Below are 24821 nucleotides of genomic sequence, written 5' to 3'. Positions count from 1 at the left end.
CATCCTGGCAATGAGTCTTTTTTTTGGTGGACATGTGTTTCATATTTATCTCCATTCTGGTCATAGGATGGTGTAAGAAACTATCAAACAGCTCTTTAAAGCGGTTATACCATTTTGCATTCTCATGAAAGCAATGTATCCAGGTGCTTCACCTCTTCCTCAAATTTAAAATTGTCAATCATTTCGATTTTAGTGGTTTTATTGATGTGAAAGGTGCTAGGACACTGCTTGGCATAAGATTCACCCTCAGAAGAGGTTAGCTTTTGCTTTGATCAGAGCAAGTGCTCAAACAGTTTAAATAAAAAGCATCTTAGTTCTTTCTTTCCAGTAGTCACGTTTTACTCTTCTTTTTGTTCCAAAGCCCTCCAAAACCACATTATAATTACCACCAGTATTGACTACACATCTATTTGAGGATTGTTATATCTGAATAGATGTTCATGTATCAGTAGGTGTCTTGGCTTAAAGACATCTTTAACGGATGCCTGGGTGGCTCAGTGGTTGAGCATCTGCCTTTGGCTCGGATCATGATCTGGGATCGAGTCCCACATCTGGCTCCCCTGCAGGGAGCCTGCTTCTCCCTCTGCCTCTGCCTCTCTCTGTGTCTCTCATGAATAAATAAATAATCTTAAGAAAACGAAAGACGTCTTCAGGATAAAGAGGACAGAGCAGAGACATCAGTGTCTCCCAAGATCAACAAGTGCTCGATAAATAAATAGCAAGGACTTGCTCTTCTCCTCTGCCCTACTTTGCCCTGGGATCTGTTCCCATACCCCGGGGGGCCACGTTCTCTTTGGAGCTGCACAGCCCCCGTAGGGGCCTCAAACCTTGCCCTTCTAAGCACAGGTCGGCAGGTCCCCACCGCAGCACCTTCTCCAGTCGGCACGCCTGGGTGCCACTTCCTGGGCACAGCCTCTCCTGGGGGTGAGGCGAGGAGCGGCTCTGGGATCTCGGGTGCGGGAGGTGCTCTCGGGAATTGAGGCCTGAGCTGAGCCAGCCACGGGCCGGTCTTGGGTCGTAGCCTCTCCTGGGTCAGCCACCGCCGAGGAGGGAGGGAGGGAGGGAGAGAGGGAGGAGCGCCGCAGCCCTCCGACTGCGCCCGCACCCCACGTCCTCCCGCGCCTGCAGCCCCCCGCGCTCCGCCCCCGCCTGGTTGCCTCCTCTCGGCGCCTCCTCCCTCCCCCGCCCCGGGGCGCCCCCAGGGCACGGCGGGGACCGTCGCGATGCCGGGAACCGCTCGGTGTCCAGGAGCCGCGAGGCGAGCGGGCGGGGGGCGGGGCTGGCAGGGCGCGGGGCTGGCGGGGGCGGGGCTGGCGGGGGCGGGGGCGGGGGCGGGGCGCGGGCCCCCGGGACCGTCCGGCCGCGCTGTCCGCGGTGCTCGTGGTCCGCTCGGCGGCCGACGTCGTGGGCAACCTCCTGGTCATCCTGTCGGTGCTCGGGAACCGCAGGCCCCGGAACGCGGGGGGGCGCCCGCCCGCGCCCGGCCGACCCTCCGCCGGCCCCGCTCTCCTTCCCGGCCGCCCCGCTCCCTTTGCCGAACCTCGTCCCCGGCTTCGGTCCTGAGCTCAGAAGTTAGGGGCAGCTGCCGCCTTTCCCGACGTGCGGCTCTGGCCCGCCTCCCCGCGCCGCCCCGGGGCGCCTGTCGCGCCTGTGCCCGCGGGAGTCCTGCGCTCTGCAGCGCGGCGCCCGCCCCCTGGGGGCGCCTGGAAGCCGCTGTCACCCGCGCGGCGCCCCAGCTTATGCGGTGCACGTGGAACCCTACCTGGCCACAGGAATCCCAGGATCTTTAACCCCCCCCCCCCCCCCCCCCCCGTGGGTGCTGAGATCCTGAAGCCCTCCAGGGAGTTTTGTGTCGAATTGATCTCCAGGTCACCTGAAGACCCATTTCCAGCCGAGAGAGTACAGGTGCAGAAATCCGCAGGCTCTGCTTTGGGTGGAGCTACATTGCTTTGGGAAAAGGTGGTCTTTTCTCAAGATGGAGTTCAGGGCATTAAATGAAGATTAAAATAATGGTTTGGTAAAAACGGTGCTGCAAACCAGAAAAGTGATTTTTCCTTCTCCGTGCCCCTCTCATTGAAATGAAATAAGCTGAAGCTTTTCCATTCCTCAGGTCTGTGAGGGAACAAAACCAGATGGAGGGAGTCTCTGGACTCTGACCCTGAGGGGTCACTGGAGCATGCTGACCGGTTCAGCCAAGGGAAGCTAAATACCCTGTTTGTCAATTTGTAATTTCCTAGTTTGAGCCTTAGGGACAACGCCAATATTAGAGTGAATCATAGAGAACAGACAGCAGGAGAAAGCCAGGTGTGTAGTTCAACTGTGCTTTTCTAAAGCACCACACCATTCAGAAAGGCCAGTCGTAGTAAAGGGGTATATATATTTTGTGGGGCTCTCTGACTCCAGTGCTTGTATCTAAAGGGCAAACAAAAAAATATATATGAGCTTCTTTCATAATGTGGGAAACAATATATGAAGCAGAAATAAGCTTTCTAACTCAAGTCATTGCAGTGGCGATGGTTCGTATCATCTGGAACACCCCTTTCAAGATATTGTTATGTCCTTTGACTAAAAAGCTTATATATTAGGAAAAAGCCCTACAGTTAGTGGAAAGTTGTATTTGATACTTTTAATTGCATCGTTCCTTTGCAGCAGCCTCAAATATGTGTCTCCTACACAGAGAGGCAGAAGGGAGGCAGGACGCGGGCGTCAAGGTTCTGACACCGGCCACTCCTCTCTCCGACTAACCAACCGGGTGGGCCGTGGTTCCCTGGTCCGTAATTTGGGCTGCTTGCTGTTGGAGAGGCGATGGAGGAGGGGGTGAGTGCTGCTTCATTTTACATGAGGCACCCAGGCATCGCTCGCCTCCTCCATTCCCAGGAGGGCTGGCCTCTTCTGTGTTCCTAAGGGGCTCACAGAAACCTTGCTGTTTGGGGAGCGTGGCCCGGGTGGGTGATGAGCATTGAATCGCTGGTACATCTCCTGTCCTATCCTTCCTGCCTCCTGTTGAGTCTGCTGCAGCCCAGAACCAGTAACAAAATCTAACAGCATAGCTACGTGACATTATCCCTGACACATCGGTGGCTGCTCCAGTCATGGCAATTGAACCAGTTTTTATTTGACCACAGGCTTTATTGATAACGGTCATGAAAAATCCTAACTATTGACTTCCGTTAAACCTTGGCAGAGTGAGACTTCAAAAGGTGCTTAAAAACGAATAGCACTTGGAATGTACCCTCATTCCACTAGGAATCAAGTCTCTCTACTGAGAGTTTAGAGTGACTTTAAGAAACTCTCATCTCAGACCTTTTTGTAATTAAGTCTGGTTTCTTAGTTCATCATATTAAGAAGATAGGAATGTGGCAGTGAGAACACTCACAGGTTCCACAGCCAAGGCACACAGCCCATATTAAGATCATACACCTTTCTTAGCGGACGACAGCATCCATCACTTGACTATTACAAATGCAGTTCCTCTTGTCATCCACAACAGGGGTGATCCTGACAGCAGAGTAAGGGGTTAGATTAATTGTCCCATCTGCAGCTCCTCTTGCTGCATGTGTTGGGTTGACTTTTCCAGAGATGGCACAAGAGAAAGACAGGGCAGGATGGAGGGAAAGTGGGAGACAGATTCAGGGCATTGACCCAACTTGGAAGGTAAAACCAGGTGTAAGACCAGGCATTTCACTCTTTAGTGTGTGCTTCCTGGGGACCTGTCCTATTTAGGGCTCTTTTGATAGGGTCTGAAGATATTTCTTGTGCCTGCATGACCATGCTTGCCCTGGTCTAGACTCAGCCAAGAATAATCTCTGTGTTTTCCGGTTATCACTTCCTCTCCCTGCTTTTTTGGAACCTTCCCCTTTAGCCCACACACGCACACCCCCCACACACACACGCATGCACACACAGGTACACACACAGGCACACACATACACAAGAGCTTCCAGTGTTAAAAAAAAAATCGTACCTTGATATTATATATATTTTTTTAAGATTTTATTTATTTATTTGAGAGAGAGAGAGAGCTGTGCTAGTATGAGGTGAAGTGGGGGGTAGATCTGGAGACTGGCGTCCAAAATGTCCCTCTGTGCAGTGTGTGATCTTCAGGCTCACTCCCTCCTTGGAAACTTTCATTCCTTTGGCTGACCTGATGCTCCAGTTTTTGGATCTCCTTCTCCTCCTCTCTTAGATGCCTGATCCCTGGGTATCATTCCTGCTTCCTTCATTCCCCAAGTCCCTGTGATTTTTGCCTTATAGTATCTCCCAATATTCCCCTTTCCTGCCCTCCTTACTGGCACTGCCTCCCTTTACATGCTCACCACATCTTGAATGAACTATGTCCATAGTGTCCAGTCAGGTGTCCCTGCTCCCTCCTCCCATGGGTGTTCCCACTGGTGGGGGTCACTGCCATCAGTGACTGCTGTCTGTCTGTAGAGCATCATCAGACTCCAGAGCTCTACTCACATAGCCCTTCTCCATAACTCACCCGCCTAACAGGACAACCTTGTCTCCCTCCTCTTATCCTGCTTTTGACCAACTGCCACACCCACACAGTCCGGATTGGACTCCTATACACAGCCTCATCTTGCCTCTTTTCTGCCAGTGAACATCTCCTTCAGACCCCTTCCCCAACTCCCCCGTGTGGTTGTTGACCTTGCTCATTAAGACCAAATAGGGCGTGGGGACCATCTCCCTCCTGGGGCTTCCACGCACCCTCCCCGGGCAGCACCCACCTCACTGTGCTATTGTTCATTTCTCTCTCTCCCTATGGGACTGCGAATCTGTCCAAAGCTGAGACTTCTATTCCATTTCTGTCCACAGAGCCAAGTTCACAGTAAGAAATAAATACCAATCCGTTGCGACAAATTGATCATAGAAAGCAGGAAAGCAGTGGGGCAGAATAAATGTTACATCACGGGGAGGGCAGCCTCAGTTACAGATGCCAGCACTGCCTCTGCCATCCGCAGGCTGCTGCTGCTTCTTCTTCTTCTTCTTCTTCCGCTCCTCCGAAGAAGAAGCACAAGAAGAGAGGAGGAAGAAGAAGAAGAAAGAGAGAAGAGAAGAGGAGGAGGTGGGAGGCGGAGGAGGAGGAGGAGGAGGAGGAGGAGGCGGAAGGAGAGAAGAAAGAAGAAGAGGAAGAGAAGAAGAAGCGAGAGAGAGAGGAGGAGGAGGGGAGGAGGAGGAGCGGAGGAGGAACGAAGAAGAGAAGAGAAGAGGAGAAGAGAAGAGGAGGAGAGAGGGAGGGGAGGAGAGGAGGAGGAAGAAGAAGAAAGAAGAGAGGAAGAAGAAAAGAAGAATAAGCAGGAGAGAGGAGTCGGAGGAGGAGGAGGGTCGAGGAGAAGAGGTATGACGCTTTCATTAGTCTTCGATATTCTCCTCCTCCTCCTCCTCCTCCTCCTCCTTCTTCTTCTTCTTCTTCAAAAGATTTTGTTTATTTATTCATGAGAGACACACAGAGAAAGGCAGAGACATCAGCAGAGGGAGAAGCAGCCTCCATGCAGGGAGTCTGCTGTGGGACTGGATCCCAGGACTCCAGATCACACCCTGAGCCAAAGGCAGACACTCAACCACTGAGCCACCCAAGTGCCCCCATCCACAGGGTTCTTGAGGAACTGAACTGCTTCCAGCACCCAAAGCCCGCAGTACACCTCACTCTTCTCCTTGAAAGCTGACTGGATCCTCTGCACAGAGAGGCCTGCCCCACTTGCTCCTGTGTGGCCAGCAGTCTCCAGCTATGCCAGGCCTCTCCCGGATTGTGCCTCTGTGCTTCCTCTGGGAGTTTGGCCCTTGCCGGTCTGGTCTGAGAGTGCGACCTTTGAGCTGCATGTAGGTGAGCCTCCTGCCATTACCTTCGACATCCAGACAGTTGGCCACACAGAAGAGAGCTGAGAGAAACATGTCCTTACTGTAAGATCGATCAAATTAATCTCTGTTAGGGCAGCCCAGGTGGCTTAGCAGTTTGGCGCCGCCTTCAGCCCAGGGCATGATCCTGGAGACCCAGGATGAGTCCCACGTCGGGCTCCCTGCATGGAGCCTGCTCCTCCCTCTGCCTGTGTCTCTGCCTCTCTCTCTCTCTGTGTCTCTCAAAAATAAATGGACAAATCATTAAAAAATATTAATCTCCGTTAGCAGAGGGGAAAGCCCAACAGCATCAGGTGCTCCCGGCCTGTGGGCTCAGGGGCTGATTTCCCAGGCAATGCTCAGGAGCCGGAGTCTGATGATGGATTCTTGTGCTGCATCTGAGTTAGAGGCTATGGGGGAGGTGCTGTGAGTGAGTGGGTGTGAAGCGACTGCTAGGGCAGTTGGGTGATCCGTAAGAGAAAGGATGTGAAACACTTGACATTAGGATTTCCCAAGAAAATGTGGAGGATTTGGTTGCTGGACACGCAGGTCCTCGGCCATAGTCTGCCCAGTTCTTCAGGCACCCAGGGATGCTCACTCTGCATCTTTTGCCTGGAAACAGTGACTGCATTGCAGGCTTCCCGATGAGAGTTTTCAGCTCAGCAGGTGTTCAGCGTCTCGGGTCAGATTGGCGCAGAGTCCACCTCCTCCCCCAACTTGTTGACTAGGGGTGTAAGGGATGAATAAATAGACCAGCTCTGGACAAAGGCTCTTGGAAGGCTTGGAGGAAATACTTACTAGATCCACAGTCCCTGTGCTCCAGGCGTGATGGGGTAAGATGGTACCCACTTCATCTAAGTTTTATCCTACCGCTCGGGAAGACGCCGCCTGGTGACAGGTGTCTTTTGACCCGCTCAGCCTGTGGGGGTTTGGAGCGCTTGTTATCAGCTAAAGACCAAACAGGGCTAACTTGGACTCCGTTGCTGATGTGGCTTAAGCTCTCCAACTTCAGGCTTCTACTTGGAATACTTTATCTCCTCACCAAGCAAAGAGGAGCATGTTTTAAATCCCATGATTATGTCTTTAGCTGAACAATCAGGAAAGCTCATAATCCTCTTTAATTCCTCCCACGTAGTTCTCAGTAGCCCAGGGCCATGAAGACTTTCGTATTAGGTTGCCTTTTTCACTCAGAAATTGGGGGGTCTGTATTTAGCATGATATGTCAAAACTCTGAAGATACCAGTGCTACTCTAAGGTCTTACAATTTAAAATACTTATTGTTGAAAGAGTAGAATTTAAGGAGTTGAGAAGCAGAGTCCTCGGCACTTGGGGGGGTTTCACCCTAGGGCAACATCCTGCCTTCTTCATTGTCCTCCCAGCACTGTGACTTCTCCTATCTTATCTCCTGGGGAATTGGAGTCCAACATTCAGAGTCTTTCTCATTCTTTCTACACAACAAATAATATAAAAGCAACAGTAATAAACAACAGCTAATATTACTATGTGCTTCTTACATGCCAGATAAAAGTCTCTCCCATTGAGAAGACAGGAAGAGAAAAGAAAAAGAAAAAAGACTGTACAACCTCTCCATCAAAGGGATATCCTTTTGCAAGTCCCATTCCATTTCTTTCCTTCTCTTGAAGTCAAAGCCGATGGGGAAAAGCCGATGGGGAGAGAACCTTCTGTACACAAGCTTATCCTCCAGCTGGACAGAACCATGCCCTTGCTAATACCACTCCTGACCTCCTAACTGCCAGGTTAAATGGTGCACTTTCCTGTTGTTTCTCACTTTGGTGGATGACTAAGAAACTCTACACCTTTGCCCTTGACATTTCTTTTCCCTGATTTCCTCCTGTCTCTCTTCTTTCTCTTTCTCTGTTATGGCCGTAGGCAATTCACGTAAGCTGAGTGTCAGTTTCTTGAAATGGAAACATGGGATTCACCCTATAGGGTACTTGTGAGAAAAAAATTCAGTCAATTTATGTAAAAGGCACATTATAAACTTTTAGGGTGCTATACCAATTATGGTTTTGTTGTTAGTATAAAGTGTAATTGAAATAATAAAATGATATTGTAAGAGTCTCAAAATGATCTCTTTTGATGATTATGGAAGGATAATTTGTAATAGGCATCTCAGTTTTAAGAAAAATAGGTGCTTATGCTTTTAAATACATTCTCTTCTTTTAAGTGGTTGAAATACTCCCATCGTGTTTTTTACACAGTTAGCTTGCTTAGCAGGCCTTTTCATGTTCAGTTAAAGCAAAGTTATATTTCAGCTTGGCCCTTATATGATTCATCCACATTCTCTAAGATTTTCTTTTTCTCAAAGATTTTATTTATTTATTCATGAGAGACACAGAGAGAGGCAGAGACCTAGACAGAGGGAGAAGCAGGCTCCCTGCAGGGGAGGACTCCACCCGGGACCCCAGGATGACGCCCTGGGCCCAAGGCAGGCGCCAAACCACTGATCCCAGGGATCCCTGTTTTAGTATTTATTTGTAAGGCAATCAAGTTTTTAACAAATGATCTGCTCAGTGATTTCAAATGCTTTCCCCCAGAAGGTAACTAATGAAAATATTCCACTTTCATTTGGGGGTTAATAGTTATTTCCTGGGCTCATCCCATCCAAATCCCTTTGGAGGAAAACAGCCATTCTAGGAAGGAAGCAGGCTGCTGGCCAGCAGAGTCTTTGGGATTTTGTATAGCCCCTTGATGAACTCTCTTGCCTGGCCAGCCCCATCTCCTGCCACTGTCTCCATTCTGACACCATCCTAGGTCTTCCTCACTGTTCCCTTATCCCAGCCCCCCCCCACCCCCCACCCCCCCCACCCCCCCCCCCCCCACACCCCCCCACACCCCCCCACACCCCCACACCCCCACACCCCACCCCCTGGCTCTCTGGCACACCAGAGGGCCCATTTCTCTGTCTACTTCCCCTGGCCGCAATCTCAGCAGCAGGGGCCATCTTTTTGACCATCATTGTGCCCTCCAGATAGGTAGGCACTCAGGAAGTGTATTGTATGTTTGAATAGGTAAAAGATGGAAGAAGGGCCTGAGGCACAGGAAGTTTAAACCTATTAGCAATGATAGCTTACCTGTTGAATTCCTTGTTGTAACCTTTGCAAGTCTTGTTTTTATTGGTTTAATTGACTCCTGTGAGACCTCTAGCTTTGGAAGGGGAGGGAGTGTGTCTCTCGTGCCCCCCATGCCTCCCTCGGCTCTGGCAAAGGCAGAGCTAGTACCTAGTAGATACTCAGAAATATTTGTAGAGAAAATGACTCCATGACTATTTCTACACTGGCTTTTAGCTCAGTGACCAAGGACAATTTACATTCTATAAACTCTTTTTCTGGGCCTGCAGGGTAGGGCACAGGGAGGACGAGCAAGGATGGAGGTGGCTTTACCTTCTGGAATTCTATCGGATGAAGACTAGATAACTCAAGGCTTGCTGGGTCCCCGTCCCCCTACACCCCTTATACCCTCCAGGGTTACCAGATCCTTGTTAAGAAATAGATGTCCTGGAAAAAAAGAAAGAGGAAGTGAGGAGGGAGGGATGGGGATTCTGGTGGTTGCATGTGGAGAGAGAGATGTGCTCTGTGTATGAATGTTAAGAGGGAATTCCATATTAGTGAACAAAGGCCTGTTGTTGAAGGCTGTCTCCACTAATCCACCCTGTCTGGTGGAGGCAGATGGAAATAAGTCACGCCAGGACTTGTGACATGAATATTCATCAGAAGCGTGTGCATAGGAGGATGAGCAGGGTTGTGCGCCTCCTGATGGATTTCTCACCTGTCTGGGGGAGAGATGGATAGAGAACAAGTTCTCCCTTGACTACCATCCAGATAGGACCTGGCTTCTTGCAGATGGGGGACAGAACAAGAATTTTATTTGCCTAATTTGGAATGGTGACAAGAAATCTGGGAGAGAGTACGATGTCTGGGCAGATGAACCTACAGCAGGAACTGGTTGATTTCAGCCTTTTAGGAACAGCCGGAGTAATAGGGGAGAGTAATTGAATCACTCTCTACGCGGAGTTGAATGTGTTCTTCCCACTATTTACAAGCTGTTTGCCAGCCTCTGGGGCATGATTAGGGGATGAGCCACATTAACACAGCGGAGCTTGACTGGCTTTCGGGGGAAACAGCTGGCTGAGTTGGCACCGGCTCCCAGCAGCCCTTGACTCTCTCTGCACGTGCTTGCAAGTGCTAAAAGCCTGTTTGCTGCTCAACCAGGAGCCCAGAGGCCCTGTAGATGATGCAGGAGCTTGGTTCTTGCCTCTCAGAGTTGAAGAATGAATCTCTCAGACAAAGGAAGGTGAGTAAAGCAATAGAAATTTATGAAGCGAGGATACAGAAAAAGCTCTCAGGAGTGAGGGGGATCCAGACAGGTTGCCATGGGGGGCTTATAGAGTTGGTCTTTTATTGAAAGCCAACCAGGGAACTAAATCCTTTTAATATCTCTATTGATATCACCATTGAGGAAGGACTAGTGATGACACCTTCAATGGCTTACTTCCTTTTTAGGGTCCGGTAATTCTTTGTTGGTCACAAGTAGCTGTTATAACAAGACCCCACCTCTGACACCTGGGACAGGATGGTCCGGTTGATTTATCTCTGGTTTCCTTTCATTTCCACATTTTGGGAGTTTTTTTTTTATTAACCTGATTCCATGGCCCCCTACCTAGCCCTGCCTCTCCCTTACTCAAGGAGACCCATCTTCCTATGTTGGGGAGAAGTGATTTTCCTCACAGAAATAACCAAGTGGAATGCGTGTAAGGAAAAGGAAAGAGGGTCCCCAAAGAAAAGGAGGGAACTGATCAAAGAACAGTCATGGAGAAAGAAGTTCAGAAACGTGCCCAACTTCAAAGTGGCAGAACTGGGACTACCCGGGTCATTCCAGCTTCCAGCACCACTTCCAAATGTCAGAAAGCCACTGAAAATTCTGGGAAGAGACAGGAGCTCCTGATCCAGCTGAGAACTGGAACTTCAAGTGAGGAAATACGTCACCACCTTGAGCCCTGGTGGGGCCAGAGGCTGACAGCCACCAGTGGAGGTAGCAAATAGAACTGGGAAGTAAATGGAAAAGCAAGAGGCCCCCTCCACACCTCGAGCAGGCCCTCAGATGTGCCTTTCTTGCCTGGCTGTACCAAGTGGAAAGAATGGGAGGGGGGGCTTCTTTACCCCCACCGAGTAAATAGATCCCTAAAATCGTTGAGCGGGAAGGAAGCTAGCAGTTGAACCTGAGACAGGACTGCTTCACAGCCTGCCTCTCGAGACAGGTAAGCTCACCACCTTGTTAGTACTCTAACTGTTCAACGGTGTCCTTCCTGTTCCAGCCAGTCCGCCTTGGGCCCCCACCGAGCTCTGCTGCAGGAGGAGGTAGATCCTGACAAGTCCCAGGACGCTGACAGACTTCTTTTCTCTTGGTTCTGAGCGAGGTCGACTGCAAGCCTCTGAGGCTGAAACGGGCCCTTCAGGAAGGCTGCCTGTGGATCTTCCGTGTTCCCACCCCCACGTGGAGCGCATCCTGTGGAATCTTCTTTGAGATGCGGTAAATGAGTGTGTGTGGGAACAGGGGACGGCTGGGAGCAGCCCTTCCTCTACCTTGTAGGCTTATAACTGTTATTGTGGAGTCTACCTCACCTGAACATCTGGCTCAGGGGGCCCCCCCAGCCTGGTGGCTCTGAGCCTCCCTTCTTCTGTAACCCCTTAAAGCCAGACCACCGCCTGGCCTCTCTGATTGCTGCATCCTGGGAGCCTTTCCGTCTGCCTGATGCTCGGAGCATGTAGTAGGAGCTCAGTTACACTTGGTGAATGAAACGAGTAGCATCAGGGACAGAGCTTCTAGTGCTCTGAGCTTGATTTTGGCCATGCCTTCAGATTCTTGGTGCTTTATTCATGAGTCAGTGTTTGTTTTAGAATCCAAATGCTTTAGAAATAGAAATATGTTCTTTTGGATTTAGCCCTGTCTCTTCCCTAGAATTCTGGCCCCAAACATGCCTGAAGCATATTGATCAATGGATGGTGTGGTTTCCAGAGGCTCTCTCTGGCTAGAGAACATTCCATTCAGAGGAGGGAGGCAGTTCAAAAAGCTGGAGAATGTGCAGGCAAAGCAGGGAGGCCACTGGAGGCTGTGAGACTCCTCAGGACTGGACAGTATGCCACCAGGCCAGGTGTCTGCCAACATGGTGGCACGGCAACGTGGCGGCATGGTGGCGTGGCTGTGAGTGTAGGCCCCGACTAGACAGACAGGGGAATTACAGAACACGTGGTTCCTACTCTGAAACCTTTATTCTATCCACCTGCAAAATGAAATTCACATTCAGAAAATTGAATCAAAGACACTTAGAAGTAGCCTGTTGACCAGTGGGGGAGAAGGCACAAACGGAGACTGGCAAGAGAGATTTGCAGGAAGGTGAGATTATGGGCAAAGATGGGTGCTAGTGAATCCACTTTCCTGATTTTCTGGTTCTTCTCCCTTAGAGTCTTTGCTGGGGCTTAAATGATACAAAGGCCCGGAGTATCTGCCTATTGTGAAAACAGTTATCACTTATGAACGCCTGCTTGTGTCCCCAAGGACTTTGCACCATTATTTGATTCTCACAGCTATGGTATAAAGTAGGAATCATTATTCCCATTCTACAAATGAGAAGAGTGAGGCTTGGAGCATTGGAGCGCCTGAGTCACAGAGCCAGTAGCCTGAGATGCACCTGGAACTCCAAGTCTCTGAAAGCCCCTAGGTCTCCAACCCCAATGCTAACAGTACCATAGTTACGTTTAAGTAGCTGGGTAAAGGTAACTGGATAACGGGTGGGAGAGTCTACAGACTTGAAATTGTGGGGTCTCTTGCTGACTTTTGCTCCCTATTATCTGCTCTAGGTAATTTGTTCTTGGTGAGTCTGGCATTGGCTGACCTCATGGTGGTCTTGTACCCGTACCCACTAACCCTCGTGGCCATCTTCCACGATGGCTGGGCCTTGGGGGAGGTGCACTGCAAGGCCAGTGCCTTCGTGATGGGCCTGAGTGTCATTGGCTCTGTCTTCAACATCACTGCCATTGCCATTAACCGCTACTGCTACATCTGCCGCAGCGTGGCCTACCACCAGATCTGCCGGCGCTGGCACACTTCCCTCTACATCTGCCTCATCTGGCTCCTTACCCTGGCAGCCGTGTTGCCCAACTTTCTCATGGGGTCCCTGGAGTACGACCCACGCATCTACTCCTGCACCTTCATCCAGACGGCCAGCGCCCAGTACACAGTGGCAGTGGTAGTCATTCACTTCCTCCTCCCCATCACCGTCGTGTCCTTCTGTTACCTGCGCATCTGGCTGCTGGTGCTCCAGGCCCGCAAGAAGGTCAAGTCAGAGCCCAAGCTGCGCCTGAGGCCCAGCAACATCCGGAGCTTTCTTTTTTTTTTTTTTTTTTTTTTTTTTTCTCTTAATAGAGATATTTTATTTTATTTTATTTTATTTTATTTATTTATTTTTTTTATTGGTGTTCAATTTACTAACATACAGAATAACACCCAGTGCCCGTCACCCATTCACTCCCACCCCCCGCCCTCCTCCCCTTCTACCACCCCTAGTTCGTTTCCCAGAGTTAGCAGTCTTTACGTTCTGTCTCCCTTTCTGATATTTCCCACACATTTCTTCTCCCTTCCCTTATTTTCCCTTTCACTATTATTTATATTCCCCAAATGAATGAGAACATATAATGTTTGTCCTTCCATCCGGAGCTTTCTAACCATGTTCGTGGTGTTCGTAATCTTCGCTATCTGCTGGGCCCCGCTGAACTGCATTGGCCTCGCTGTGGCCATCAACCCAGAAGAAATAGCTCCCCAGGTCCCAGAGGGACTCTTTGTCACTAGCTACTTCCTGGCTTATTTTAACAGCCGCCTTAATGCCATAGTCTATGGGCTTCTGAACCAGAACTTCCGCAGGGAATACAAGAAGATTGCCTCGGCCCTCTGGAACCCTCGGCATTGCTTTCGGGATGCTTCTAAAGGCAGCCGGGCCTGGGCCTCAGAACCAAGCTCTGCCTGTTGTTAATGCCCAGAACCTTGTCAAGGTAGACAGTCTCTAGTCTGCATCACCAGCTGGGCACAAGATTCATGAAATGGTAGGAGGGGATCTGCTGCATGGGTGAGATGAGGCAGCCCCCTTGGCTACGCTGTTCTGTTCATATGACAGTCAGCAGGGAGCTTGTGGAACTTCATCCTGTGGAAAGGAAGCCCGTTGGCATCGTTGGTTCAGGCTGACCAGGGGATGCCTACAGGTACTGGGGCCACGTTGCAGTGAGTGCAGCACCGGCCCTCGCAGACACTCTCAGTGCACGGGGCTTGGTGTATACATCATCCGGGAAGGGATAGATTGAAGACAGGCTTGGGGCAGAAGAAGTCAGTGACTCCTTATGAGCTGTTCTCTCTTCCTGCTTTGCAGCCTCCTTGCTGCTTTCTCAGTTTTCCCCAGAGGGCAATAGGAATTTGTAGTGCTGGGAGCTAGGTGGCTCTGCAGGGGTGACAGGGCACTGGCGTGGTGCAGAGGGCAAGTTGTGTGCTGTCCCTCATTGACTCTCCTGACACATGCATACACATGCGCACACACACCACCACATTTACACTGCACACAGCACCACCACCACAGCCACCCTATACACACATACACACACACAAACTCCTCAGGTATCTGGAGCACGAAGTCTGCCTGGCTTCTCCACCACGTTCAAGCTGTGTGACTTGGCGGCAGGCCCCTGACCTCTGTATTGCTCGGTCGACTCACCTTACCGTGGAGAGCATGCCAGTGACTGCCCCTCAGGGCCACTGTGAGGACTCGGTGGGATAACACAGGTGAAGAGCTGAGGACAGTGCCTGACCTACAGCTAGCCACTCAGTGATGGCTAACTGTATTATTATTCTTACTACACAAAAGATAATCTTGAAGGAGAGAAGAGGTGCTGCACAAAGACAGAAAGTAGAGGGAAGCGAGTGGGGAAAGGGTGTGTGGAGGTGGGTGAAGGGCAGGTACACCCACAGGCTTTGTATTTGCAGGCGCCTCAGGTCTGCATTTAGCACCAACAGATTTAGCTTCCTTCTTCTGTTCCATGCACATGACTGACTCCTCTGTGGGCCGGGTCCCGCAGGAGAAACAAAGGCATGTTGCCTGCCCTCCTGTTAATGAATAGTAAGTACCTGCTGACATTTATTGGGTGTTTGCTTTGTACCGGGCACTGGGGGAAGTGCTTGATATACATTATCTCATTTAATCCTTACAGAACTCTTTGCAAATGTATCTTTATCTCTATTTATAGTAAGAAACTAAAACTCAAGACACGAAATGATTTCCTGAGTTCACGGAACTCAAGTCTGTCTGACAGCAGCATCCCATTTCTGCCCCCAGCCCACACCTTGGCATGTGTGGCAGGAACAAAGTGGGGTAGGGGACATAGGGTGCCTGGGAGGTTCCAAGAAGAGACAAAAGTTACCTCAGCCAGCCGGCTGCTTCTCAGAGCAGAGAGCCTGGAATACCGACCCCTTAGCTTTATTCTGGATGCTCTTCCTACCCTTGTCATTTGAGGAGTTAGGTTGGGTGCTGTCACCGGGGAGCTTGTTAAACAGGCAAGTGCTTTTGGCTCCACTGAGACCATTTTGAGTGTGGCAACCTGGGGAAGGGCCTGGGATCTGCTTCGACCCTGGAGGTCCTCTACAGGCTGTTGGGAATGTAGGTGGTCCAGCCCTGCTTTCCTGCCTATTGGGATCCCATTGCTGGGTGTGAAGAGTCCCAACCAGGGAAGCCTCCCAGTTCAGACCTCAGTCTGAGGGGGAAACACAAGAGACCTAAAGCTTCTCCCTGAGCTTCAGCCAATTTTCTTGACTCTGCACAGAGCCTGAGCTATCAGGTCAGGCCTGTGTTTGCTTTCTATTCTCTCCGCCTCCTCTCTCCAGACACCAACTGTAGGGATTTGCCTTTCACTCTTGACTCTGAGGCAATGGGCTATCCCCCACTGCTCCCCTTATTTCTGTCTTTTAACTCTGAGACTCAATAAATTTGGACTGAAGAAATAAAAGCTCTTTTCAGTTTGGACCCACAGATGTTACCTGATTTTGCCAGTTCTGACAATTTGCTGACTGGGATCTTTTCTTGTTTCCATAGGTTTTGGTGATGATCTAGGAAGCAACAGAATGAAAGGGGATAGGGAGACATGGCCCCGGACATTGGGCCATGTATATGCTCATATGGAATGGCTGTAAGCTACAGGCCCTGATTTTAAATAGACAAAATAGACAATTTTGCTGCAATAATGCAGGAACTCTATTCATCCTCTACCTTCTCACTCCCTATCTATTAAAGAACTTGAATTTGTAATAAAAAAAAATCTTCCCACAAAGATAACACTGGCCCACAAAATTTAACTTGTGAATTTTATCAAACATTTAAGAAAGAACTAGAACTAGCTTTATACACACTCAGAAAAAAGAGGAAGAACAAACACTTTTCAATGTATTTTGTGAAATCAGCATAACCCTTCCTTATAACATTGCAAGGTCATCTAAAAGAAAGAAGAATTACACACACAAAAATAAAAATTATGTCACCCATGAACAAAGATGCAAAAATCTAGAATCATATATTAGTAGATTGATTCCAAAACTATACAAAAAGGATTCTGCATCATGGCCAAAGTGGTGGAGGGGGTACCCTGGAAATATACAGTTAATTTTACAGTTGAAAATTAATCAGTGTAATTATTTATTTATTTATTTATTTATTTATTTATTTAGAGAGTGTGAGTTGGGGCAAAAGGGACATAGGAAGAAGGAGAGAATCCCAAGCTGACTCCGTACTTAGCACAGAGCCTGATGTGGGGCTTGATCTCACGACCTTGAGATCATGATTAATTACAGATTTAAATGTATAATGTGTTTCTATTTTTAGAAAAAAATAGAAAATATTTGAGATGTAGAAAATATTTGAGATGTGGAAAGTATTTGAGAAATAAAGAGTTCTTAGACTTGACAACAAAAGCACAATCTAGCAAAAAATAGGTTAATTGAACCTCATTGAAATGAAAAAGTTTTGCTCTGTAACAGACTGTTAAGAGGATAAAAAGGCAAACTATAGACAGAGAGAAAATATTTGTAAACCACATATCTGACAAAGAACTAGTATCCAGAACATATATGAATGAAGAGTTTTCAAAACTCAGTTCTAGTGGGGATGTAAAATGATACCATCACTCTGGAAAACAGTTTACAGTTCCTTATAAACTACCCATGCAATTACCATATGACCCAGCAAAAAACCTGCACACAAATGATCATTCATTCAGCTTTATTCATAATAGTGAAAAACTGTAAACAACCCAGATGTCTTTTGGTGGATAAATGGTTAAATGAACTGTCGTATATCCATGCTATGGAATACCACATACCAAAAAAAGGAACAAACTATTGATACAAGCAACAATTTGGGTGAATCTCCAGGGAATTATGCTGAGTTAAAAAAAGTCATCCCAAAAGGTTATATATTGTATAATTCCATTTCTATAACATTTTTTAAATGACAAACTTTATAAATGGAGACAAATTAGTGGTTGCAGAGTTTAAGGATAGGTGGATATGGTTATGAAAGAGCAACATGAGGTATCCTTGTGATGATGGAATTGTTCTGGGTCTTGACTATGACGGTGGATACAGGAATCCATGTGTGTTATACAATCATGTATAGTTAATACACATACATAAATGAATATACGGACAGGTGGATAAATCTGAATGTGATGGGAAGACTGTAGCAATGCTGGTAGCTGGCTGTGATGTTGTACTATACTTTTATAATATGCTACCATGGGGTACACAAGGTAAGAGGTATACAGGATGTCTGTATTATTTCTTACATCTGCATGTGAATCTACAATTATCTCAAAATAAAACGTTTACCTAAAAAAATGAGCAAAAGATTTGGTCATTTTGCAAAAGAAGACACATGAATGGCCTATAAAAACAAAAAAATGTTCAGTATCATCATGAAAATATAAATTTAAACCATAATTACAGTAAATTCTATACTTTTTAGAGTGGCTAAAATCAAAAAGCCTGAAAGTATCTAATGTTAACAAGGAAGTAGAACTCCTAAAACTCTCATACATTGCTGGATGGAGTGTAAAATTAAATTTTGGGAACAATTTGACCATTTCTTGTAAACATACATTAATATATATAGCTTTCATTTTTTACTATGATTGGTCTTATGATTCAGTTATTCTCCACCTTGGTATTCATGCAAAATAAATGAAAACATATGTCCCTACAAAGACTTGCACACAAATGTTTATAGCAGCTTTACTTACAGTTACCAGAAACTTAGCAACCCAATGCTCATTAATAGAAGAATGAATGAACAAATGACAAGCTTTGTATTTTTCCAAATTGTTCCCAAAAAAGGCACATGTTTATTCTAGTAAGATATAATAAGAAACAATTTGGGAATTGCTTTGGGAAACTATAACAGTTGTTTTTATTTTGTTTTGTTTTTTGGTATACATTTTCAAAGGCACACATCTCTCTTTTGGATGACAGATTTACGTTTTGGATGCAGAAAAAATCATTCAAAGAGAAACTGGGTGTAAAACTGTTTGTTAAAAAAAGAGGCATAATTTTCAATCATTGCAGCACATTAGCATCCTCTGAGAAGTTAGAAAAAGTTGTGACTGCCCAGCCATGCTTACTTAATTGCTTTATGATGAGATAATCATTGATTTTGTTTTGTTTTTAAATACTTGTTCTTTTATTAAAAAAAAAAGATTTTATATGTTTGAGAGAGAGAGAGAGAGAGAGAGAGAGCATGAGCAGGGGTTGAGGAGAGGCAGAGGGAGAAGCAGACTCCCCGCTGCACGAGAGCGGAGAAGGAGCTCAATCCCAGGACCCTGAGATCATGACCTAAGCCAAAGACAGGTGCCCCTGTTTGGATTTTAACCGACTGAGCCACCCAGGTGCCCCTGTTCGGATTTTAAAGCTCCCCAGCAAATCTAAAGTGCAGACAGAGTTAAAAACTAAGGCTGGAATTGAGGTTGATTTTCTTGTGCAATTTATATACTGACTTCCAAGGTAGATCCCAAAAAAGGAATTTCCACACATCGCTGGGACCAGAGGGTTGTAGGAACCAGTATGTGATGTCTTAAGAGGACTACTGTGACAAATAACGCACATTTGAAGGTCTGCATTTTAGAGGGTTTCCTGACAAATATGTGCCTATTTATAGACACAGCAGAGGGACAGTAAATGTAAAAGATCTATTGACCAGGCCTAATTACCTTAGCAAATAAGTTCAAATGGTTAAATACAAAATTTTCAAAAATGCATTCTGTTTTCTGAAGGTAGACTAAGTAATAACAATACTTTGTTTTTCCAATTTGCAGCAATGAAAAAGACTATAACAATATGATTCTCTGTTTCTTCTCTTTGGGATATCTCATGGTGACAAATTTTAATCTGAAATCTGATCTGAAATGTACCTATAAGGCATCGCTGTAACTTCTTATAGTAGTAAAGCACAAGGTTAGAGATCAACAAGTCCCTGAAATGCTCTTGGATGAGGCCAACCTGCACATGATGGCTGACCCCACTCTGAAGCAAGGTCAACAGAGAGCCTGGCTAAATGAAGCGGCCTCCCAGTGACCTATTTCAGGTGGCCAGTGTGCACAGCCAAACAACAGCCCTGCCAGACAGAGGGATGGCAGTGTCGATCTGCCACATGCCAAGTCAACTGCACTCAGCCATTCCTTCCTGGGATGCCTTACCTGTGTTTGGAGAAGGAGGCGCGCAGACAAGAGTCACATGTGGTCCCTGCTCTCTGAGCAGCTCACCATCCTGGGGGAGGGACTTCAAAGCCAGGAGAAAACTCTTATTTTCTAGGTTTTCCTGCTAGACTCCTGATCATTTTGGTCTCTACCACAGAAAGTCAGTGGGGGAGGATGGGGAGTGAGGGGAGGGGGGGGACCACAGAATAGTTGCTCGAGTATCTGCTGCAGGGCAGATCTCATGGGAGGGCTGGAACTCCTCATCACCTTTTTATTTCCACGGGTAGATGCTGTTACAGACATTTTATGGATGAAGAAAAGCTAAAGTAACTTGCTGAAATGTCTACATGGATTGACCCTGAGTTCACATGGGAGAATCTTGGACTCTAAGTCTCAGTTTCACCATCTATAAAACAGAACAACTACATCTGCCCGATACCCCAGGAGCTGGTGTAAGACCAGACCAATGAGCCATGCATCCATTATGAGGTAGCAGGTGACTCCTGAAAATAGTCTGTATCGTGGTAAGCCCCATCGTGTAAATATTTCATAATGTATGCATTTGCTTGACAGGCACGCTGATATTGGTATCCATTCACAATTGCCTCCAAGCAAGCAGTTTTTGTCCTTCAAAGTATTTTTGACTCTGATTTATTATCCAATCAGAGCATCTCTAAGGGACCCCTTACCTCCCTGGAACCCCTTAATCAGGGAGCAATTGCTCTTCAGTAGCACAGTAACACATTTTTCTAATTGCACATGGAAGTATAAAATACAGAACCTTCTTAATGTTTGCCCAAAGTGCAATTTCCAAATCAAGTTCTGTAGCTCCATCACCCCACAGATGGAGCCTGTACACCACTGTTGATGAATGCATTCTAGGGAAGGCAGGGAAATCCATCTTGATGTGGGGCGGGAGAACTCCCATGTTTCTTTGGCTATTTGTCTTCCTTAGTATGGATGGCTATCACATCATTTTCTTCTTCATCCCGCGTGGAAAAATTACAGCCCCTTCCTGGGCTGGCGTGACCCACCAGGTGTGGAGATGGCCACTCAGCATACGCAGCCAGCATCACTCACACAAACAAAGCCCCACCTGGGCCAGGAGAAGGAAGCAAGTATGATGTGCCTGCAGGCTGCTGCCAAGGTGCCCACAGGGCAGGGTTTTCTGCGAGCAGCGTGGTTTATAGGCTGCAGTGTCTTACCGCCTTGCAAAACATGTGCTGTTTTTCCTTAGCTGCCAGTTTAGGTAGAATGACCAAATACTTATGGAAATGAAAGAAGGAGCCACTAATGATTGTGTCCAGATCAGGCTATCCAAGGTAGGGTGGGCCTTGGTTTAGGGAAAATCCATGGAAACAAGGGAAAGCATCAAGAAAACTTTGAGATGTAAGATCTGTCAGAACCAGAAGCAGCACCATTAGCTTCTGTGCACTTGAAGTCAAATGCTTGCAAGAAAAATGGAAGAATTCAACCCATTAGTGGTTTATTTTGTTTTATTTTTTTTTTAATTTATTTTTTATTGGTGTTCAATTTACTAACATACAGAATAACCCCCAGTGCCCGTCACCCATTCACTCCCACCCCCCGCCCTCCTCCCCTTCTACCACCCCTAGTTCGTTTCCCAGAGTTAGCAGTCTTTACGTTCTGTCTCCCTTTCTGATATTTCCCACACATTTCTTCCCCCTTCCCTTATATTCCCTTTCACTATTATTTATATTCCCCAAATGAATGAGAACTATAATGTTTGTCCTTCTCCGACTGACTTACTTCACTCAGCATAATACCCTCCAGTTCCATCCACGTTGAAGCAAATGGTGGGTATTTGTCATTTGTAATAGCTGAGTAATATTCCATTGTATACAGAGACCACATCTTCTTTATCCATTCATCTTTCGTTGGACACCGAGGCTCCTTCCACAGTTTGGCTATTGTGGCCATTGCTGCTAGAAACATCGGGGTGCAGGTGTCCCGGCGTTTCATTGCATTTGTATCTTTGGGGTAAATCCCCAACAGTGCAATTGCTGGGTCGTAGGGCAGGTCTATTTTTAACTCTTTGAGGAACCTCCACACAGTTTTCCAGAGTGGCTGCACCAGTTCACATTCCCACCAACAGTGTAAGAGGGTTCCCTTTTCTCCACATCCTCTCCAACATTTGTTGTTTCCTGCCCTGTTAATTTGCCCCATTCTCACTGGTGTGAGGTGGGATCTCATTGTGGTTTTGATTTGTATTTCCCTGATGGCAAGGGATGTGGAGCATTTTCTCATATGCATGTTGGCCATGTCTATGTCTTCCTTTGTGAAGATTTCTCTTCATATCTTTTGCCCATTTCATGATTGGATTGTTTGTTTCTTTGGTGTTGAGTTTAATAAGTTCTTTATAGATCTTGGAAACTAGCCCTTTATCTAATATGTCATTTGCAAATATCTTCTCCCATTCTGTAGGTTGTCTTTTAGTTTTGTTGACTGTATCCTTTGCTGTGCAAAAGCTTCTTATCTTGATGAAGTCCCAATAGTTCATTTTTGCTTTTGTTTCTTTTGCCTTCCTGGATGTATCTTGCAAGAAGTTACTATGGCCGAGTTCAAAAAGGGTGTTGCCTGTGTTCTTCTCTAGGATTTTGATGGAATCTTGTCTCACATTTAGATCTTTCATCCATTTTGAGTTTATCTTTGTGTATGGTGAAAGAGAGTGGTCTAGTTTCATTCTTCTGCATGTGGATGTCCAATTTTCCCAGCACCATTTATTGAAGAGACTGTCTTTCTTCCAATGGATAGTCTTTCCTCCTTTATCGAATATTAGTTGACCATAAAGTTCAGGGTCCATTTCTGGATTCTCTATTCTGTTCCACTGATCTATGTATCTGTTTTTGTGCCAGTACCACACTGTCTTGATGACCACAGCTTTGTAGTACAACCTGAAATCTGGCATTGTGATGCCCCCAGATATGGTTTTCTTTTTTAAAATTCCCCTGGCTATTCGGGGTCTTTTCTGATTCCACACAAATCTTAAAATAATTTGTTCTAACTCTCTGAAGAAAGTCCATGGTATTTTGATAGGGATTGCATTAAACGTGTATATTGCCCTGGGTAACATTGACATTTTAACAATATTAATTCTGCCAATCCATGAGCATGGAATATTTTTCCATCTCTTTGTGTCTTCGTCAATTTCTTTCAGAAGTGTTCTATAGTTTTGACGGTATAGATCCTTTACATCTTTGGTGAGGTTTATTCCTAGGTATCTTATGCTTTTGGGTGCAATTGTAAATGGGATTGACTCCTTAATTTCTCTTTCTTCAGTCTCATTGTTAGTGTATAGAAATACCATTGATTTCTGGGCATTGATTTTGTATCCTGCCACGCTACCGAATTGCTGTATGAGTTCTAGCAATCTTGGGGTGGAGACTTTTGGGTTTTCTATGTAGAGTATCATGTCATCAGCGAAGAGGGAGAGTTTGACTTCTTCTTTGCCAATTTGAATGCCTTTAATGTCTTTTTGTTGTCTGATTGCTGAGGCTAGGACTTCCAGTACTATGTTGAACAGCAGTGGTGAGAGTGGACATCCCTGTCTTGTTCCTGATCTTAGGGGAAAGGCTCCCAATGCTTCCCCATTGAGAATGATATTTGCTGTGGGCTTTTCGTAGATGGCTTTTAAGATGTCGAGGAATGTTCCCTCTATCCCTACACTCTGAAGAGTTTTGATCAGGAATGGATGCTGTATTTTGTCAAATGCTTTCTCTGCATCTAATGAGAGGATCATATGGTTCTTGGTTTTTCTCTTGCTGATATGATGAATCACATTGATTGTTTTACGGGTGTTGAACCAGCCTTGTGTCCCAGGGATAAATCCTACTTGGTCATGGTGAATAATTTTCTTAATGTACTGTTGGATCCTATTGGCCAGTATCTTGTTGAGAATTTTTGCATCCATGTTCATCAGGGATATTGGTCTGTAATTCTCCTTTTTGGTGGGGTCCTTGTCTGGTTTTGGAATTAAGGTGATGCTGGCCTCATAGAACGAATTTGGAAGTACTCCATCTCATTCTATCTTTCCAAACAGCTTTAGGAGTATAGGTATGGTTTCTTCTTTAAACGTTTGATAAAATTCCCCTGGGAAGCCATCTGGCCCTGGACTCTTGTGTCTTGGGAGGTTTTTGATGACTGCTTCAATTTCCTCCCTGGTTATTGGCCTGTTCAGGTTTTCTATTTCTTCCTGTTCCAGTTTTGGTAGTTTGTGGCTTTCCAGGAATGCGTCCATTTCTCCTAGATTGCCTAATTTATTGGCGTATAGCTGTTCATAATATGTTTTTAAAATCGTTTGTATTTCCTTGGTGTTGGTAGTGATCTCTCCTTTCTCATTCATGATTTTATTAATTTGAGTCTTCTCTCTCTTCTTTTTAATAAGGCTGGCTAATGGTTTATCTATCTTATTAATTCTTTCAAAGAACCAACTCCTGGTTCTGTTGATCTGTTCCACAGTTCTTCTGGTCTCGATTTCGTTGAGTTCTGCTCGAATCTTTATTAACTCCCTTCTTCTCTTGGGTGTAGGATCTATTTGCTGTTTTTTCTCTAGCTCCTTTATGTGTAAGGTTAGCTTTTGTATTTGAGTTCTTTCCAGTTTTTGAATGGATGCTTGTATTGCGATGTATTTCCCCCTTAGGACTGCTTTTGCTGCATCCCAAAGATTTTGGATGGTTGTATCTTCATTCTCATTAGTTTCCATGAATCTTTTTAATTCTTCCTTAATTTCCTGGTTGACCCTTTCATCTTTTAGCAGGATGGTCCTTAACCTCCACGTGTTTGAGGTCCTTCCAAACTTCTTGTTGTGATTTAGTTCTAATTTCAAGGCATTATGGTCTGAGAATATACAGGGGACGATCCCAATCTTTTGGTATCGGTTCAGACCCGATTTGTGACCCAATATGTGGTCTATTCTGGAGAAAGTTCCATGTGCACTTGAGAAGAATGTGTATTCAGTTGAGTTTGGATGTAAAGTTCTGTAGATATCTGTGAAATCCATCTGGTCCAGTGTATCATTTAAAGCTCTCGTTTCTTTGAAGATGTTGTGCTTAGAAGACCTATCGAGTATAGAAAGAGCTAGATTGAAGCCACCAAGTATAAGTGTATTATTATCTAAGTATTTCTTCACTTTGGTTAATAATTGATTTATATATTTGGCAGCTCCCACAT

The 24821-nt window shown here is 46.3% G+C and overlaps 1 protein-coding gene across 1 annotated transcript; it reads left to right on the top strand.

Moving 5' to 3' along the window:
* Positions 1-1335: 1335 nt before the first annotated feature.
* Positions 1336-13919, top strand: MTNR1B (melatonin receptor 1B; the record flags this gene model as incomplete). Its single annotated transcript, XM_038569334.1, is given in 4 exon segments — positions 1336-1468; positions 12717-13230; positions 13564-13851; positions 13853-13919. Coding segments are annotated over 4 exon segments (1002 nt in total), but the record flags the coding sequence as incomplete, so codon positions are not given.
* Positions 13920-24821: the final 10902 nt, after the last annotated feature.

This window comes from Canis lupus, chromosome 21, assembly GCF_011100685.1.
Source record: "Canis lupus familiaris isolate Mischka breed German Shepherd chromosome 21, alternate assembly UU_Cfam_GSD_1.0, whole genome shotgun sequence".
Lineage (NCBI taxonomy): Eukaryota > Metazoa > Chordata > Mammalia > Carnivora > Canidae > Canis > Canis lupus.
The sequence above is the reverse complement of the archived record's forward strand: the minus strand, read 5'-3'. Positions and strand labels throughout refer to the sequence as shown.